Below are 20109 nucleotides of genomic sequence, written 5' to 3' on the forward strand. Positions count from 1 at the left end.
TTCAGTAAAGCGCAAATGACACCCTGGTCATTGGAAGCTTAGGGTTCATTGACCTTTCTCCTGTTTGGGGAAATTCCTGTTCGTCTTAACTTCGAATTATTAATTTACTATATTTCTGCTCGCCTTTGGCTTCATACCGCTCTTATATTTTCAACAAAATTTTGTAACACATTTCATAATATTTGTAGTGTAGAGCTTTGGATGGGTTTCTAAGGAGAATATTATTCAAATAAATAGATTGAAAATCTGCTTAATTTTTGGTCTTCTATAGAGCTGAAGCCAGAAAGACTCCCATCATGTTACAACTTTGGAGATAGACAAATATTGATTGACAATTTCACTATATAGTATCTTACTGAATCATTTTCGTTTTTACTGCTTGTTCGTTTAAATAAATTCATTTTGAACTCATCTATTAAAAATAATTTTGACTTGTTATCTAAAAACTAAATATAAACAAAGGTCAACCAAGGTTGCATTGAACACTTGGTTCTGAAAATTTAATTGAAGTAACTTCGGGTCCAGAAGTTTTCAGCAGATTAACATGAAGATAAGAAGATTTCCTACCAAGAATTTGTATAAAACCCTTTTTGTCGAACAATTGTCTTTGTCAAGCTCCCCTTGGTCCTTACAACTCAAAATTTTAAATCTAGTTGATCTCCCCGTCCAATACTCAATAGTAAATTTCGGATGGGTACTTTAAGCTGTTAATTTATACCCTTAGCCGTGCATGAGATACTACAGATACGCCCTTTTTGACAACCTGGGTCCACATAGTATATTTTGGATTTAGTTTAACATCCCCTCAACATACCAAAAAAGTTTTAACTTCAGGGCCTTAGCAATTTCTTAGAAATTGAAAAAATATTCTGTTGAAACCTAGATGTGCAGTGTCTTTGGATTGGTAACACCCTTTTGATAGTCTGCATGCATATAGCATCTTTTGATTTATTTAAACACCCCTCCCCCATGCCTTGAAAGTTTCAAGTTACTACCCTTGGGCATTCCTGAGACACTGCATATGTACCGTTTTGACAACCTGGATGCACATAATATCTTTTGATTAGTCCAGTATTCTCTTCGACATTTATTGAAAATTTCAACTTGATACCCTTACACACTACTGAGATATTTCAGAAACGCACTTTTGACAACCCTGATGCACACAAAATCTTTAATTTAGTTCGACACCCCTCTCAACGTTCTCTGTATATTTCACCTTAATGTCCTTAGCTTTTCCTGAGATACTTCCTATACAGTGAATTTGGATTTATTTCCTCAACATTCCCTGGAAATTTCAACTTCATAGCCTTAGCTGTTCCTAAGATTCTGCAGATACGTAATTTTGACAACCCGGGTGAAAACCGTTTCTTTTGAATTAGTTCAACGCCCACCTCAACATTCTCTGAAAGTTTCACCTTCGTGCCCTTAGCTGTTCCTGAATATTCAACATACACCCTTTTAACAGTCTACATGTAAATAGTGAACTTTTATTTAATTAGCTTGAACAATCAGTTTCAACTTAAACCTTTATCTATTCCTGAGATATTGCATATAGGCCTAAGCAATTCTGACAAACACGAGGTACGTAGCTTTTCTTTTTATTCAGTTCAATATCCTCCTCAATATTCCTTGAAAATGTCAACTTAATACCGTTAGCTGTTCCTAAGATATGCAAATCGACCCTTGTGAAACCTGGAGGAACAGAGGGTCTTTGGATTTAATTCAAGATCCTCTCAACATTCCCTGAAAGTTTCACCTTATGATCCTTGGCGTTTTTGGAGAACCATGATAAAAAAAAGCCCTTCTTCCTAATCATAAAAACCTTTATATACGAAATGGGCAATCTGCACAATTTGAGATCCTTGTCCCAGAGGGTGTGGGGAGTCATGTCATTGATGGAGAAATATTCATTAAACCTTTCCCCTATTTTGAACAAAATAGGTATCTTAAAATTTTGGTCAGATGTCTTTGGAGAGAGGATAACTTAGAAAGGCGTAGGAGGGGGGATGGTTGCCCTTCAGTCATTTTTGAATTTTTAAAAAGGGCACTGGAACTTTTGATCTCAAAACGAGTGAGTACTCTACGACGTTTCTGCGACAACTCCTTCCTTACAAAGTGGCCTGAAAAAAAACACATTGAAGCCGTATCGCTCTTTACTTAGGCAGAGCTATTGCACTGCCTATGATTTGTCGTATTAGCTGAACATTGAAAATCCACAGAAAAATTGAGAACTGCAATAAAAAAAAGACTTTTTGGTGCATTGGCCCCTCCCCTGAAAAAAAAATTGTTCAAGCCCCTCTAAAGTAGGATTGCCATGGGTGGTTTAAAAGTGCTTTTTTTAGTACTTCTATATCAAAGAAGTGTTTTTAGAATACTTTCTGAGAAAGCAATATTTTCCGTCCAAAAAGGCACTTTTCAGTAAATTTTGTAAATAAAATCAAAATTATTTTATCTCGTCATCTAGCTTCCCGATTTTCGCCCATTATTAGGAATTTTGAGAGCCATGTAGAAGACGATCTCACACATGGCACAGAATTAGAATGTTTTTCTAAGCGTGATATGACTAAATAGGCATATTTTCAAACAAATAAACTTAATAACACAGCTTGTAGTGTGAGTGTCAACTACTAAGCAACTCCTGGTCAAGCGAAGTTATCTGCACTAACATATTCTTGGATTAAGTTAGTACTAAACGAATACAAGCTGGATCAGTAATCACCCAAAGGATAAAATCAAACATGGCTTCAATCCATCTCCTGTTTTCGTAATGACATTTACACATATGTTATAAAAAGCGCAAAATGTATCCGCGAATCCAAGGAGTTTCAGCAATTTCGTGAAGTAGTTTGGCATGCAATTCTACACCCGTGCACTACTCACTGGTTGGAGTGTCAGATCATCTTCCAGAAGCTGGCCGAACAATGGATTGCCCAGAAAATCTTTTTCGCCAAGCCTGCGACAGGAAGGTCATGATCAAACGACTTTGAAACTTTTTATCAGCTATGACTGATCCCAGAATTAAGCTCTGCTACCTATTGCTCAATAGTGTTATGCCTATTGTGAACGTTCTGAACCTCAAATCCAAAAGCACAGAAGTAAAAGTACGACAAGCCTACCGAACTGGCGAGGGAAAAAAGCAAAGGAGTACTTTTGGACACTTTTTTAATCTTTGAATTGGATTTCTCAAACCAGAAAACTTCACAGCAATGGAAACAAAAACAGATTTTGAGGACAAGTTTAAGCTCTTTCTAATTTGTTAGAAAGACAGTCACAAACTTAGACAGGCCTAAAATACAGCAGAGAGTAAGCAGTCAAGACTCATTACTTTGGATGTTTGACTGGTAATCGCCATAAGTTGCTTAATCTGGTTCTGTTCCTTCTAAAAATCCCTCTTTTCTGCATAATAAGGGACTGAATGTTTGACTTTAAGTGAGATGAATATTGAAATCCTAAACAGAGACTGGGGGCAGCTACCAATGTTGAAGAAAGAGCTCGGTAAAGGAACAATGTCAGTTCTTGAACTCAGAGGCTATCTTCAAGAATGGTGTTGGAGATCCCGGGTTTACTGGCCAATCCACATTCATGAAGGGTAGTATGTCTTTGCCTTGTAGCTACATTTTGGTCGAACGTCAGTTTTTGAAATTAAAGTTAACTCGGATGCCTCTTTCAACTACCAGAAACGATTTTCGATAGTATGCAGGTGAACCACAAAATTCCTAGTCCAGAAACTAGGAATGTTCCCGCAGAGCTGATTTGGAGCTCAAACAACTGGAAGGCTAAGTCACTCCAGTAACTGCCTATCATGGCTTATCTTTTTTTTAACTATTATATTTACATTTATGTAAATAATTGAAAGACCTTTGATGTAGGGTGAACCGAATGGATACCGTAATTTAGAAATAAAAACTATGCAACCAAAGATGTAGGGCCCTGCACATTTTTCCTGACCCTCTGAACAAGAAACAAACCTTTTTTTTTCAATAAGAATTTAGAAGATAGCTACTTTCAACTGGATAAGTTGCCTAATGTTTTGAAGACTTAGATAATTGTAATTCGTTTAGTAACCAAAACGGATCTTTATAAGAAAAGCCTATCTAAACAGGAGGCGAAATGATCTACTTGATAGTACTTTTTGACGGTTCTGATTACTACCCTTAATTTTGTTCGAGTAGCAACCCTGCCTAAAGCAGGATTGCCAACTACCAAGTAAAAAAGAGTGCAAATCAAGGCAAAAAAGACTGCTAATCAAGGCAAAAAAAAAGAGTGCAAGTCAAGAATTTGTGCGCAGCTGCCGGCGCGCACACAAGCCTTTTCACTGTTCTGACCACTCTTACGCCATTTACAAATAATTATCAATTATCCTACAATTAATAATCCTTTTATCAATATTACTTTATATTAATACTACCTTTTAATTTTTCAAATGTATTTAAAATAGAGTTAGGAGGACTCCCTACTTACATCAACCTCTAAATAATGGGTTAGATAATGAAATTCTTTCTTTTTTTTTTAAGCTTAAAAGGTAATACTCTGCTTGAAATTTACAGATGTTTATTTTGATTCCTTGGATTTTACCTGAACTATAGTTGACTTCATCAAATGTTTACATAAAGTTTTGTCTCCATTTTATTCAAACGTTTTGAAAGGAATATAAGAGATCTAAGTAACTAGTCGTGAACTATAGCTGACTTCACTGTAGTCAAGTCAAGTACCATACCCTAGTAGTGAAAAAAATGGTGAAAATATTCTTAGTCACACAAAATATTTCTTCTTCTTCCTCTACTGGATTTTCTTTTCTTTTCTTTTCTTGTATATTTATGTCCAATTTTTATATGAAATGAGTAGTTTTCTGGGAGGTTCACGGAACTAGATAGCTGCTTGATTGGCGAATGTACTGCTTTGCTTTGAGTACATTAAGTTTGAGCACTATAATGAATATGAACAAATACGAATGAGAACAACTGCGAAAGGGGTATTTTAGATCATGTGAATCAGAGAAAACGGTCTTTCTGGGTTCTTTATCCCAACAACACATAAGTGCAAATTTAAATTTTCTACTATAAAAAAAAAATCAATAGCTTGCAAAAATATTCAACAACGCAGAATGTGTTCAACAACAAGATAGCAAGAAGTGTCTAAACTACAACTTTAGGCTACCCCATATTTTCCTAATGTACCCTTTTACGTCATTTTGATAGTATGAGTCCCATCCAAAGCAATTCTTGGACCGTTGGCTGGCAAGACAAGATTTTTATTTCGAAAAAATGGCTATCACAAGCAGAGATGGGTCATGCGCGCTTTAAAATGTTACATAGGTCTAAAATCTGCAGAATTTAATCAGTTTGAGAGTAGAGTTTGAAGAGGTTTGTTTTGGTTGTTGCTTCTCCATCGCCTTACTGCATGTTGCACACTCACTTTTACATTTCCAAGAAGAATCACTGTGCCCAACAGCTTTTAATTTCTTTCTATAAAATTGTATGTTGACTCCACCACGTTTTCACTTGTTATTTATACTTTGATCTGCTTCTTCGTAGGTGGTTGAAAATACCAGAAAGAATCCTGGGGGATAGCCCAAGTAAACATAATAGAGATCATACCGCCTACCTGTTCTATCTTTTGCACTTAAATAATTTAATTTGTAGTTCTTTATTTCGCTAATACTTCTTCTATCATCACATCAGGAAATAGTGCAAAAAGAGTACAAAGAGCAAATAATGGGCAAAAAGTGGAAATCCAGTCCGTGGAGTGAAAGAGTGGTGCAACGGTAAAAAAGTTTATTTCACACGAAAAGTGTGCAAGTTGGCAACCCTGGCCTAAAGGGCAAGTCTGTGCGCATCATCGTCTGCAAACAGAGTAAAAAGCATAGGTAAATATTGCCCTTGGTAGATAGCATAGGTACACACTGACCTCGGGAACAATCCTAGAGTTTTCCATGGGAGAGGAAGGTGTTGGAATTACACCAGTGGTTTATCAATCTTATATAACTCTCGAGAGGAATGGAGAGACCCTTTTGTATTAATATCAGCAGAGGGACCCTCCCCCCATTTATGTTTACAGGAATTTAATCAGCACAAGTTTTGATTTAATTTCCCTAAACTAACTAGATAGTTGTCCCGAGTAGCTCAAATAGACGGTCAGTGAAACAAATCAAGAAGGAAGTTAAAAAGTAAATAAATAATTAGATTTTGATGTATTAATTTCCAAGTAGAAAAATTATCTAATATTTTTACACACCACAGAAAATTGACCATGGGAATTTCAGCATGAATTTAGTCAAACCAACTAATGACAAATTATGTAAAACTTGATAGCCAGAACCTTTTAGCATTTCGGGCAGTAAGATTTAATTTTTCTGAATAGCCTTATAAATAGGTAAAAAAAAAAATAGTGTTTTGGCACTAAATACTCAAAAACGGAAACCCTGATTGATCTATTTTCACATTTTATTATTGCATTAATACACTGCAGAAGTTCTCACAGGCCGATAAAAAGGCCAAGGGCTTTACAGATTGTGACACTTTTGTTTCAGTTTAAATGTGACTTATTGTGTCAATTAATCAAATTTTTATTTGATTTTGGCACCAGCCTATAGAATGACATTGGCACTAAAATTTTTAAACTCTGTTTTCCGGGCCCGGCCTGGTTTTCGTTGATAATAAAAGCTCCAGGGGTCAGTCAACAACAAAAAGCCTCAAATATCAGTGGTTTTTGCATTAAAAGTGTCAAAAAATGTGACAGACTGATAATTTGTAAAACTATCATGTGACTTCATTGTCAGATCACAACTGTTTTATTCATTCAGCAACCCCAAAATAAAAAAAAACAATAACTGGAAATGTTCTCTTTTCTAATCAATGCAAGTTGAAATACAGCTTTTTTTACAGGTGTTTCGGATAGGAATACTAATTAGTTATTTGAGGAGGAAAAATAATGGCCTGAATAAACAAATTTCTCAATTTCAGAAGACATAGCTTCAAAAAAATTGTGCATCACAAACAAAGCTTGTCAGTTATGAAAATTGGCAAGGCAAACTCCAGTCCCCCCCCCTCCTTCACTAATAACGTATTTAAATTAAACTTTTGATAAAATAAAGTTAATGAAAATATGTTTTGGTGTTTATCGTTTAGAATCAAAACCAAAGGCTAGCTTCTTCCGCTTAAAGTACGATATATATTAAAGTCTTTTGAGTTTGGCAAATTGGTCAATTGGAGGTAACAGGGAAGCCACAATGAGTAAAAGAGTGCTTAAAGTAGATATTTGCTTAAGTGCTAAGTTAGATAAAGTGCTTAAGTAGAAGAGTCCTGTAATTATAATTATTGGTAAATCTGAGTCTCTAGACTTATTACGATAAAAAGTCCAATGAGCAATCAGACTTCTTATGCAACTATAAAACATGGGCATGCTTAACACATACTCTTTTCCTAACACCCCATGCTCAAGACTCAAATTTCTAGATCAATTGACAAAGACAATTAAGTCATTTATCAGGAGTTTCATGCATAACCAAATGTTAAATTATACCAAGAAGAAAAAAGAAGTCTCGTAGAGAAGAAATGAGGATATTTCCCACCAGTGAAAAGAAAATACAATACAAATATTTTGGTCAAGACAACCGCTCAACCGTCCTTAGTGGAAAAAGAAAAACAGACCGTAAAAAAAAACCATTAAAATTAATAAATCTCTTGCACTGAAACCTTCTTCTTTTATTTTAGTGGTTATTTTTTTACACTTTGTTTTTTTTTTAGTGTTTTTTTTTTTATTCTTATCACAAAGGTGGAACCTATTTTCGCAATAAAAAGAGGGCAGCAATTCTTAGCGATAAATCACTATTTTGTGACTATGTTCTTCTGTGTAGCTGTCGCTTGTCTATGTTTAAGGAATATATCTAAGCGCCAACTGCTGGATCAAATATAGATTTTGTTTATTGCAATAGAAGCAAAGATTAGGGTCTTGTGGGGGGGGATCTCCCTCCCTCCTTGGGGCACTGAAGCCAACCTTTGTCAACCACAACAAAATAATGCATATTTTTAATAAAAAAGAAAGAGCTAAGTTTTAATTGAATTCTCTTTAGTTGCATAGTTTAATGTATAACAGGTTTTGTGCACATAACCACTTTCACATATGACGAAAACTGCAAACAGTGTCTTGGAACTAAATTAATCTACAATCGGAAGTAAGACAAAAATACATACGAGAAAATAGTAAATTAAGCCATTTAATGTTTATAATTTTATTGTTTAAGTAGGTGAATAAAATACACAAAATACCTGAATGTGGAAATTGTCTTAAAATTTAAACACCCTTTGTGAAACAATACTATACTATAGCAAACAATACTCAGCAGAATAGGTACGTTCTTCAGCGCTGGGGGCTAATGTCTATACCCCTTCTCCTTAAAAGGTACCCTGAGAATTAAAAGACGCGTTTATCTAAATGAAGCCTCGAAAATAGCTGCCTCCATGACAAGTTTACCCCCTTGCCCCTCCCTCCTATCTACATCACAGCTTTATAGTAGAGAATTAGCAATATTTTTTTATCTTGTTTTTTCCCTATTTTTGCAGTCCCTCAAAGAAAAGATCATATCCTTGTTCTCACTGCAGACTAAGAAATTTCAGTTAGTACTTACCACCTTCAGACTCATGCCAAACAATTCCCTCCAGGGTCACAGCCGTCCCAGGTTCACATGGGCCTAAACATTCTGGCTCTGTCATTGTTCCAACACTAGTTCCTACACATATATCCGTTTTCTGAAGCAGGACAGAAGGTGAGGCCTCAGATTGATTATTTGCACTTTCATTAGTTGGTGACTTCGGTTGATTTCCCTGCAAATACAGTTTCCCTGGATTATCAAAACCAGCTATTAACACAACAAGAAGAATCCCCTTGAATCCAATTCGGAAGACATCTACCCTCTATGAAAAACGAGGGAGAACGATTAATATACAAAAATCAAGTTGGTCAAACCTAATTGTCTCTTTTTTTAGGCTCTCCCACGCTTTGCACTATCTACATTTATACCAAATTTTGAGTAAAGTATCTAAAACGACAGCAGAGATTGCTAATTCTCGCAATACCAGTAACCAAAGTACAATTTGAATTTTGAGTTCCCTTACAAAACAGAGTTTTACCCCCCCCCCCCCCTTGTGTCTTTAAACAACCTATATTTAATAGCTAGAAGGTGTCATACGAAGAAGAAAAAACGAAGACAGTTGAATATATTACCTGATCAGAGAGGAGCCTCTTGAGCTTCGGCTTTTTCACCAGAGACTCATCCAGCTCATTTAAACTTAAAACTTCCTGGCTAACCGCCACCACTTTTTGTTCAACAGGCGCCAAAACTGAACAATTAGGTGTTGGAGTCACAGGCACCACAGGTTTTGTTGTATTCACTGAATTCGGCATCCTGACTGAGGGCTGCTGAACAGTAGGCGCTACTTTCACTATAGGAGGATTTACAGGGAATTGAGGCCGCCCTTCAGTTTTCACGGGCGATTCTTTTCCTTTTTCCTTTTTAGTCTGAGGAGTTACAACAGGAGTTGTTGGCTTTTTCAATGGCGGAAGTCTATTCTTATCAACACCCTGCTGTTGTAATATGCCACTATGACTTTGATCAGCGTTTTTTACGATCTCTAATTTACCTTCTGTTCCACGAGTTCCTGGACTAGGCTTAGTTCGCTTAAATTTCATTTTAAGACCACTATTAGCAGCTGCTGCTGAAGACTGATTGGCAGTAGACGAGGATTGAATTGGAATAGGAACAGAGCCGGCTGCTTTAGGACTCTTGGCTGATGATGCTGTGGCCATCTGACTCCCAAACATTACACCTGAAAGGAACAAATGACAGTTAAGAAACAGAGCAATCATTGGCCTATAAGAGCCTAGCTGTGAATAACTAAATGCACATTGCACCATTTTCAGAAGTGGTCCAAGGGTAAAATACAAATATTGAATAATCTATTTCCAAAGAGAGCTAAATCAACATGGCGAATCAAAATTTGTTCAAGAAGAGGAATTGTTCTTTTCCGTGGAAATATCTCATCTATTTAAATAAAACAAGCATGACAAGTGTAATAAACCAACAATAATAAACAATAGCTCGATTTTGGCAATATACGTAGTAATACGGCACGTTATTTTTAGTTTCCGGCCTCAGAAAGTAACATACAAACGGGAAAGTCAATTTATTCTTCAGCAAAGTTAATTCATTGCTAAATCAATATGAATAGATGGCAGTAAGTAAATATAGCAGCCCATACAAAACACAATGTAGAAAACAAAAGCGACAGATTCCAAGCAACGTTAAACTGATATGATAATACGCACATGCAGACCATTTAAAAGTCTAATGAACTCAGAGGATTGAATCACAGAGAGATAACAAACACTGCATTTTCAAGTTGCAATCCTCCAAATTATTACAGAAAGGGAAAGGCGATTTTGGCAAACCTACAATCAGTGGTGATCCATTCTGAGGGGGATGGGGTCTCCTGAATGTATTTAGATATAAATTTGATTACATCAGACAAGAAGTTCAGCCAATCATTTCCAAGGATAGGTTTACATAGTACATTGTCCATTCGGAGGAGATGAAACCTCTGAGCGTGTCACAGGATCCATTGTTTTATAAGGAACTTTACCTTCAACGTGTTTGTATGAGATCGAGACAAAATACCAGCGTTGAAGGGGAATTCAAAAAAGCTTAGACATAAGGTAATTGTCCCGAAGACTTGAAGGTCTTGACGCTATAGAGTAATCAATAGGCTAAGAATAAAAATGAAACAACTCAATTTTCATGAACGGGGTATTTTTGATCTATCAAGTATGTAACTAAAATTCTACAACGTTACTTTTGCAATTGGAAAAAGAAAAGGAATGTGTCACCTTCATTAGAAAATCAACTTACGTTTAAGCAATATTAAAGAAGAAAAACTTACAACCCAAGATTATGAACCCTGTTAATGCACTCTCTCAGACAAATCTAGTGAACGAACCAGAAACTATTGGCGACCCGAAAGTAATTATTTTGTTCTTATAAATATTTGTTGTTTTAAATGTAGGGGAGAGGGGGCCATACCGTACGGGGGGCGAAACCGAATCTTCAATTTTGGGCATTTTATATTCGTTTCATACCCACAATAATTCATGATAGATGGCCTCCGTGTAGCGCAAAATAGGCATAAGTTTCAAATCCGTTTGAAAAGCCAGACAACTTTTAACAACATTTGAAGTTTATTAGCTCTTGCTGAAAATTAGAACTTAGCAGGTTGGTAACATATATTTCTTTTAATTGAAACGGCCTTAATTCTTTATTTTTGCAGGTGTGTAGGCTTCTATTTGTATTCTGTATGGAGTGATTCTTATGTTAATTTGCTAACCTGCTAAACCACAGTCGCTATTTTATTTTGTCTGTCTGGGGCGATTCCGAACGATCGTCTAAAGATTATTCCGAACGAGCTTCAAGCGTCCGGATCCGCCCCTCACTGACCAAATAAAGCAAAGATTTTTAATTATGCATGTTGTTTGTTCTATTGGTTACTTTTTAGGTTAGCATTGGATACTAGGTTGTTTTTTCACCATTTATGACAACATTCCATACTTACTGTTGTAATATTAACTGAAATAAGTGCTTAAAGCACCAAGAATCATGAAAATGAAATCCGATTGTTTGAGTTGGTTGCCTTGAAACTTATAGGATCCTATACATTCTGTGAGATTAGAGAAAACCACTACTTGAACTTCTAATGGAAACTACCTGTTTGAAGACTGTGAATAATCAGCAAAATAAGCTAATTATATGCGATGCCAAATAGGTTAAGAAAGCCTTTCTTTCGAAGGATGCAGTTGAATTTGAGACACAACAGATTGCTAATGTTTGGAGTTTAATTACAAAAAGTGCAGTCAAATTCAACAATCTATTTTTCCATATCTTTTGCAGTTCTAGAAGGCAAATGTGGTGCATCTATTAAAATTTCATATTTTCAAAATAAGCAAAAGAAAAATATTAGGAAATTACAATTTCCAGGCATAATTTCCGGATCTGTCGGAAAAGCAAAGAAAAATTTTATTCATTAGGTCTTGATACTTAAAGTCTTTTGTTTTATATTGAGTACCAGACCCCCTTTCTTTAGATGGTCCGAACGCATTTGAGAACTGGTCGTGGATGTCCTGAAGGGGAGAAACTTAAAAAGGCTGTGGAGTCTGTGTTGGCGGAAAGACTGACCTTTGGCAAAGCTACTGAAGAGATCAGCTTAAGAAAAACAATAGTATATGATGCTGTAAAGCGCGCAAAGAAACATCTTTATGGAATCGAAAGTGAAGGAGTTGAAAAAGTCCGTGTACAATAACTAGCAGTCTCAGTGGCGATTAGAAATCCTCTGCAAACAGCATTTACGAAAAAAAACAAGAGAAAGAACTCAGCACCTACCTTCAGAAATGTAGCTTAATAAACCATGGTCTGACGCCAAAGGCTGTCCGAAAGTTGGCTTATGCTTGGCATTGACGCTGTCTGTTGCATTTCTCGAAAATATGAATAAAGATGAGATGGCTGGCTAAGACTAGTTCAAAAACTTTATGAAATGAAACTCTGAGTTTTCAACACGGACGCCAGAAAACACTAGCCAAGCAAGAGCGGCTCGATTTAATTCTGCAGTTGTCAAGCAGTTTTTTGAGAACTTGAATTCATTTTATGTTCATTATCAATTTGGACCAACTAGAATTTGAAACTGTGATGAAACTGAACTTTCTACTGTTGTACAAACCCCATGTGTTGTTGCCAAGAAAGGAACAAAACAGGTTCAACAAACTGTGTCACCTGAAAAAGGCGAGAATGTCACCTTGCTATGTTTCGTAAGTGTAAGCGGACTGACAATCCCTCCAGTGTGTGTCTTTCCTCGTGTTAAGGCCTCTGAAGGGATATTTCGAAACGGCCCCAACATTTTCAGAAGCAACTCAACGCAACTTTAGAAAATCCTGTCCTATTGCTGCTTGACAATCACGAAAGGCATGTTTCAAATAAAACCATTAATTTTTGCGAGGAAAGAAGGATCCACATTCCACTCCATTGTTAACATCACCTCCAACCACTGGGCGTGTCAATTTATAGTCCTTTGAAACGAGCAGAGTCTTACGACTTATGGCTTCAACAAAATCCTGGCCAAAGAATATCTGTGCAAAAAGATGTACAACTGTCGAAAGTACCATTTTTTCAAAAGATAAGTCCTCAGAACACAATCGCACGGTTTGTTAAAACAAGTATATGTCCATTTAATCCGGACGTATCATCGGAGTCCGATTTCCTTCTAGCATCTGTGACTGACAGGGCTGTGCCAAAAGAGAAACCAAAGGCTAGAAGACCAGCATACGAGGAAGTAGCTATAATACAGTAACCTAAAACGGTGAGACCTTACCCAAAATCTACTGTTGTACTTCAGCTGTGATGTACTAGAAAACGCAGCAGAACCAGAATCCTTACAGATACTTCAAAAAACGATGAGCTTAAAGCACAAACCCTAAGGAAAACTTTGAAGAAGCCAAAACTCCCATCAAATAAAAAGACAGCAAAGACACCTCATAAACAAGAAGAGAGGACCAGTAGCGAGGGCAAAGAGGAGCTTCTAGGAGATGTTGAAGATTCTAATGAATCATTTAACATTAATGTGAGCTACAGGATGACCTAATCGAATACAGTTCTGGAGATTTTGTTTTGGTAAAGTTCTCTGTTGGAAGAAAAAGGAGAAAATTCTGCTGTGTTTTATGAAGGAGAAATTGAGCAGAATGAAAATGAATGTGCTCTAGCGAATTTTCTGCGTAGAAGCGGTGAAAAATTTATTTTTCCAAGGCAAGTTGATAAAGCTGAGGTAGATCTGACAGATGCTGAATTCAGACTCCCAGTCCCTCCCTTCACAGGTGGAACGGAAAAATCAGCAAAAAGGCCTGGTATTTGGATGTGACCTTTCCATCTACAATGTCAAGTGAATGAGGTGTTTGTATGCATTGTATTTAGTTGAATTTTGTTTAGTTTTGTACTTTTAACATTATTGCTTGAATAAATAGCTTGACTATATTGCCCATTCGGATTGGCCCCTACACCTGTCCGCTTTGACCCCGTGATGGAGACTATTCCGGATACATCAGAGTCTACTAATATTTGTCATAGACACATTTCATCTTGCTTACAAAAAATTTCACAAATTCATACTAGAATGACAAGTGTTTATTCTACCCTGTGTATAAAAGCCGAGTATATTGGTTCAAAAATGAGACTTTGAGGGTAAAAATGTGAAAATCATTCGGAATAGCCCCCTTCTTCCCTACTGCTTTAGTGCATCCAACGATGATTACCACTGGTGTATGTGGTCGAAATATCCAGATTTTTTTTGTTTTCATTGTCTAATAAAAGGACTTACCCCCATTTGAACTTTTATTTGCTTTCAATGAACAGAACAAGAATTCTTTACTGTTGCAGGTTCAGCATTTTCATACATATTTCACTGCTGTATGAGTACCACTAGAATAGGTCTACTGAAAAATTTTATATGTAGAATCTCCTTTCCAAAACACTTTTGAGGATAACAAATTAAAAGCCATACAACTGTGACACTTTGACCTATAATACTAATCAAGCGCCTGTCTCAAGCTGTTATAAATCATAATTGCTAGTCCCTCCCCCCTCCTCCTATGATTTTGTATCTAGGCTAACTACACAAAGGACGCGTACTTTTGAGTATTTCTTCATGACATATATGACGAAAAGGAAATAATCCCTTAAGAACAAAACAGTCTTCCCTCCCCTCTCTAGTCCTTTGCCTCCTCCATCTGCCCAAGAAAAACCTTAAACTAGCATATTCTATTGAGATTTATGACATTTTAGAGGAGGAAAAAAAACAACTTGGGAATACAGAGCGACATCAAAACTTCAAACGAAACATGCATTATCCTGCATGATGGTGCTACCACCTTCTTAACCCCTGCTCTTCACAGTAGACTGTCACTTTTTTATTTTAATGGTTCAATGACTAATGCACTACCACTAGAGCATGAAGGTAAAACACTTGTATCCCAATGTTTTGAGGATGGAAGGCCCAGTTGGTTTTATTTCCTTTGAGGTATAGGGTTCCTTCTGAAACAAACGATTGTGCGACAAGCCTGGAGCTGGAACTTCCACCAAAGGGCCAAATACTTAAATTTTATGGGTCTCAGATCTGTCCATTCATCGAGAGAGAATTTGATCCTTTTTTTCAACGATTTCAACCAATTTTTGACGGAATTATATTCTAGAAAATCTCAGCTTAAAATTTCAAATTTTTTGATTCGGTAGATAAATAGAACTCAGTCTCAGCTATGGAATGACAGAAATTTTTTTTGCTGATATGTTAAAATTGTAGCAGAAAAAAAATAACATTATACCCAAGAAGCATAAGCCTTAAACCATAAAATTTTCAGTTCAAATAACATGAAAGTCAACGAGCAAATAAGGCACAATCACCAACTGGATCTATTCCTTGCATCATTATGCCTTTTCACGAAAGTACTTGTCAAACTTTAGGACAAAGAATTAAGCGAGAAAGCAGACTTCCTTGTGTATAGGTTAATTTCTGTTCATTTAAGGGTCAACGTTGCTTTTTACTTTCATTTTTTTAAAATCTTTTTTTTCATGTTTAATTTTAAAGTAAGATTTAAAATTGTTCGATCGAATCACACCTCAGAAATAAACACCAAACAAATAGAACACGTATCTGTAACCGCTTTTTTATAGAAAAAAAAACAAATTTATATTTGTGTATACAAACGACGGGAACCATGATTATGAGGTTTCTTGAGTACGCTGAATTTGAGGCAACAATTTTCACCTAGCTATCTATTTCAGCTATTTTCTCTCCGTTTCCAAAGCTACACAAATTGTCCTAGGCTAATAGCTTTTGCCGGTAAATTTAAAATGAATGACTTTCAGATATTAGAATCATTATAAAAAAACAGATTCGTTTCGTGTATATGTTGGTTTTTGTTTCGTTCTTCTTTTGCTTCTTCGGTCACTGTTGATAAGAGTGGCAGTTTACATACTTTTCGTTGACATGAGTGGTTTTAGAAAATATTAGAACACAATATTACAATATAGAAATTATTTATGATTCGAAGAATTAACATTTTTGGTATTGATACCAGGACAGCAATGATTTTATTAAGAGCAACCCTTATAATTTTTCCACCTTAATTTTCTTCCGTCAAGATAAAGAATTTCCGTAGTTCTTAAGCATTTTGTTGCAAGGAATTTAGAATATTCTAGTTATTTTTTAATCCTTCAAGGTTTCAGAACATAAAAAACTGGAGAATTTATAAATTTTTTATTTTCAGTCTACTAGGTACCTTCATTACCACCGTCCTTCTCATTGATCAAAACAATCAGACTTAATAGGAAAATCTTGTTTCGCAATTGGTTTTAAATGTTTACTTACAAAACGGTCTTGGCACAAAAAAGAAAAAAATTACATGTTCCAACCATAGAAAATTAGTGTATACATAGGCCCTGAGAAGTAACTATAATATTTTATATTCAATACAACTAAACTTTGGAACAAGACAAATCTCTTTAAGGCTGAAGGGTAAGTGAGAGGAACGTATTTCAATGACGCTTGGTGCAGATGCATCAACCTCAAGAAATGATCTTGGTCAGCTACTGTAAAAAATCAATCATCAGATTAAGTTCATTGAGGGAAGAAAATGGGGCTTTTGGTGAAGCCTAAACTGTCGATTTAGGAGGTTGCACTTTTAGTTGTCTTTTTTAAGCAGTGTTATAACACAGAGCTATTGACAATGCCCATGGACAGAAAGTAAAAAGCCAAAACCTTTTCAATTCACTATTCTCTGATAAAATCGACAAGTCGACCGATATATCAGATAAGTACATCTCTCAAAGTCGGAGTAAAATCCACGTTAAGAATAACAGAACCACTCTGAAAATTTCATGGGTCTTCAGACAATATAAAGGGTAAGATAGAATATTTTTCACTGATGGCAAGAAGAATTTCTCTATGGGTCCTGATAGTCAAACGCTCTCACCAATTGATTCGTGGCATTTCTACATGTAGGTAAAAATTGTCAAGATCAATGAAGCATGTATTTCAATCAATATATAGTCATTTTACACAGACTGCTAAGAGGCCATTACTGAATTTAGAAATTTATGAATCATTCATACAAAAGATTCTTCAGACATGATCTATCACGAGGCTCTTTATCAAAATAGTAGCCAAGAGAATGCTGGACCAATGGGATATTTCGCACACTTTCAGGGCAGTTTTAGTTGTAGAGGTTCTACTGAGAATACTTAAAGTATTTAATTTGGTTTATCGTGCTGGTAAAGTAGACACCGCAGTACTTCATAGTACAAACCGGCGGTGCTGATCCTCATTTCAAGACTTTTCATCCTGAAAGTTGGGCCCAACCATCCTGAGCTTTCGCAGTACCCTTCCTCTTTAGCTTTCCCAGATTTCTTCAGGTGGTACACTCATGCTGGTAATCCACCGCCATACCACATTAAGCAAGAAACTTAAATCTCTCGTAAAAGATGAATGCCATTCATGAAGTAAGAATGCGTAAACCTGTCGAGGACTTATAGATGGCGTAGAAAGATATAGACATGCATCTACATCAAAAGAAATGTGTCAATAACGACGCAAAAGTACGCGAGGCCCATCTCCACTTTAGATCCGGATAGACACACAATTCTCTCCTGCCTTTAGGTCAGCTCTAGGCGTCCCTTCAGACGGTCGTCCAAGCACCTTTTACTGTAGAGACTTTGTAAAATGTTCAAACTCAATTCCATTTCAGGAATGGAGTTTAGAAACATGTCGGAACTTTCTTCCAAACATTTACATAAAAATTTAAACTTTCTTCCTTTTCATGCCTCGTCAAAACCCATGAGAAAATGTAAGAAATTAGAAACAAAATTCCCCCAGAGTAAAAGCAGCGATATCCTCAATGTAGAAGAAACAGAAGATATGTGTGCTTTGCAAAATTGTCATCAAAATGAACAAATTCGCTCAGATTAAATTGTACCGAAACTTTAAAGAGGTTCTACAATTTTACTTACCCTTCCCTCTAAGAACGGGAGAGCTAAGCTATTGTTAGCTCACTGAAAATACCAAAAAGCAAAGGTAAGCAAGGTTGAAAACAGAAACATTATGCGTTAATTTAAAAGAATAATAGGGAACGAGAAGAAACCAAGGATTCTAAATATGCAACCAAATCTAGGAGACGGACTGGTTATACATCTTCCTGTAAATATATGATCCTATAAATACTTGAGAGAGCAAGTTATCAAATCTAAGTGCAAAAAAATTGTGAGAAGTTCAGACGATTTGCTATCTGAAAAAATAATTACTAAATATTGAAAAACTTGCTGACATTTTAAGCAGAAAGGATTTTTACAGATCTTATGATTTATCAACTCAGGACCTCAGATCGGCATTATCCCACTCATTCTGTCATTCATCTTCATTTATCTTCTGTCATTTAGTCTAATTTTGTTCATTATTTCGAATGATCTATTTTGGGACACTGTACGATCTGTTGCTCAGCAACACAAAATTCAGACTTATCCTAATCGAGACGTCAGCGTTTTTCTAGGAGTGAGTTTCCGAGCAGTAGGTGGAAGCAATTTTGATCTCAAGTCACAAAATATCTATTGAAAAACGAGTTTTATGATTGGAACTTGGAAGCACTGTAATTTTTATGTAGTAGGCTAGGTGAAATTTTACATATGTCTACTTCTAGTTTATTTCCTTTATACGGATTTTTCAATACATAATTCATTTGATTTGTCAGCCATCTCAGTAGTGATCATTAACGATTTCAAAATTATGTTACAACAACATTTCAAACAATTCGTGGTTACGAACTGTAGTAAGGAGCGACTCGACTCAATAGTAACCGAAACTCTAAAAAATGGAATTTTGATACCAATGGTTACATCAAAAGAATCGCATTTTAATGCTGATACTAAACATACGAGTCTCCTCAAGTTTAGTCTTACCCATCAAAAGTTACGAGCCTGAGAAAATTTGCCTTATTTTAGAAAATAGGGGAAAACACCCCCTAAAAGTCACAGAATCTTAACAAAAATCACACCATCAGATTCAGGGTATCAGAAAACCCTGATGTAGAAGTTTCGAGCTCCTATCTACAAAAATGCAAAATTTTGTATTTTTTTCCCAGAAGACAGATCACGGATGCGTGTATATTTGTTTGTTTCCAGGGATGATTGTATCGACCCAGTGGCCTGGCATGAATTCAGTTCCTCTTTCCTATTTATCCTTCACAGAGGCGCTAAAATAACACACTTCTTAATTCTAGGGTGAAATATCAGCAATTCTGGCGTGAATTCAATTCCTCCTTCCTGTTTATCCTTCACACTCACATATGCTAGACTAACACATTCCTTCATTCCATTATAATTTTGCTTTGTCTTCTAACCATTTATTTCTTTGCGCAACATTTTTGTTCGCAATTCAATGTGATTTTTCCGGTTTCTTGTTCCATGCCTTTTTCTTTAACTGTTATGATTCATTTGTCATCTTGTATAATTTTACACAGTTCATAAGTACTAAAAACGATACAACCACCCCTGGGGCGGGTCGTACTAAATGTATATAAATCTAACGTCACTTACATGAATTTTCCCCCCGAAATTTAGGCTCCAGACGAATTTTCTGAGACTCGTGACCAATCTAGATAGTCTTTTTTTCTTCAGACCAGAACCACCCAGGGTATTAATTTTCGAAAAGAAATAAAGAGCCATTTTCAGGAAAAAATAAAATTCATACATATACACAAAGTTGCTCATTTAAAAAAGAGTAGATTAAAAACATGTGTACGATAGGTGCAAATGAGGGACGGTCTGGTACTAACTGATATTTCATACGCAAATAAAATGTAAAAAAAATAGAAGGGGTACTGGTTCTAACACGGAACTTAAAGGCTATTCACACCTTTCTCCTTTCGGGTAGATGAGAAGATACGCATTTTATACGAAATTATTTTAAGAGGGTAGCAAAGCAGTTCAATGCAACACTTAGAAAGGACTGGACCATTGTTGTCATGAAATAGTTC

The 20109-nt window shown here is 36.0% G+C and overlaps 1 protein-coding gene across 1 annotated transcript in view; it reads right to left on the bottom strand.

The window, feature by feature from the left end:
* The window catches only part of LOC136031295 (uncharacterized), a gene marked incomplete in the record, with an annotated part of 55118 nt that overhangs the window by 26036 nt on the left and 8973 nt on the right, over positions 1–20109 (bottom strand). Inside the window, 2 exon segments of the mRNA XM_065710743.1 lie at positions 8630–8825; positions 9226–9827. Coding sequence (XP_065566815.1) covers positions 8630–8825; positions 9226–9827 — 798 coding nt within the window.

The sequence above is a fragment of the Artemia franciscana genome, chromosome 9 (genome assembly GCF_032884065.1).
Source record: "Artemia franciscana chromosome 9, ASM3288406v1, whole genome shotgun sequence".
NCBI classification, from domain to species: domain Eukaryota; kingdom Metazoa; phylum Arthropoda; class Branchiopoda; order Anostraca; family Artemiidae; genus Artemia; species Artemia franciscana.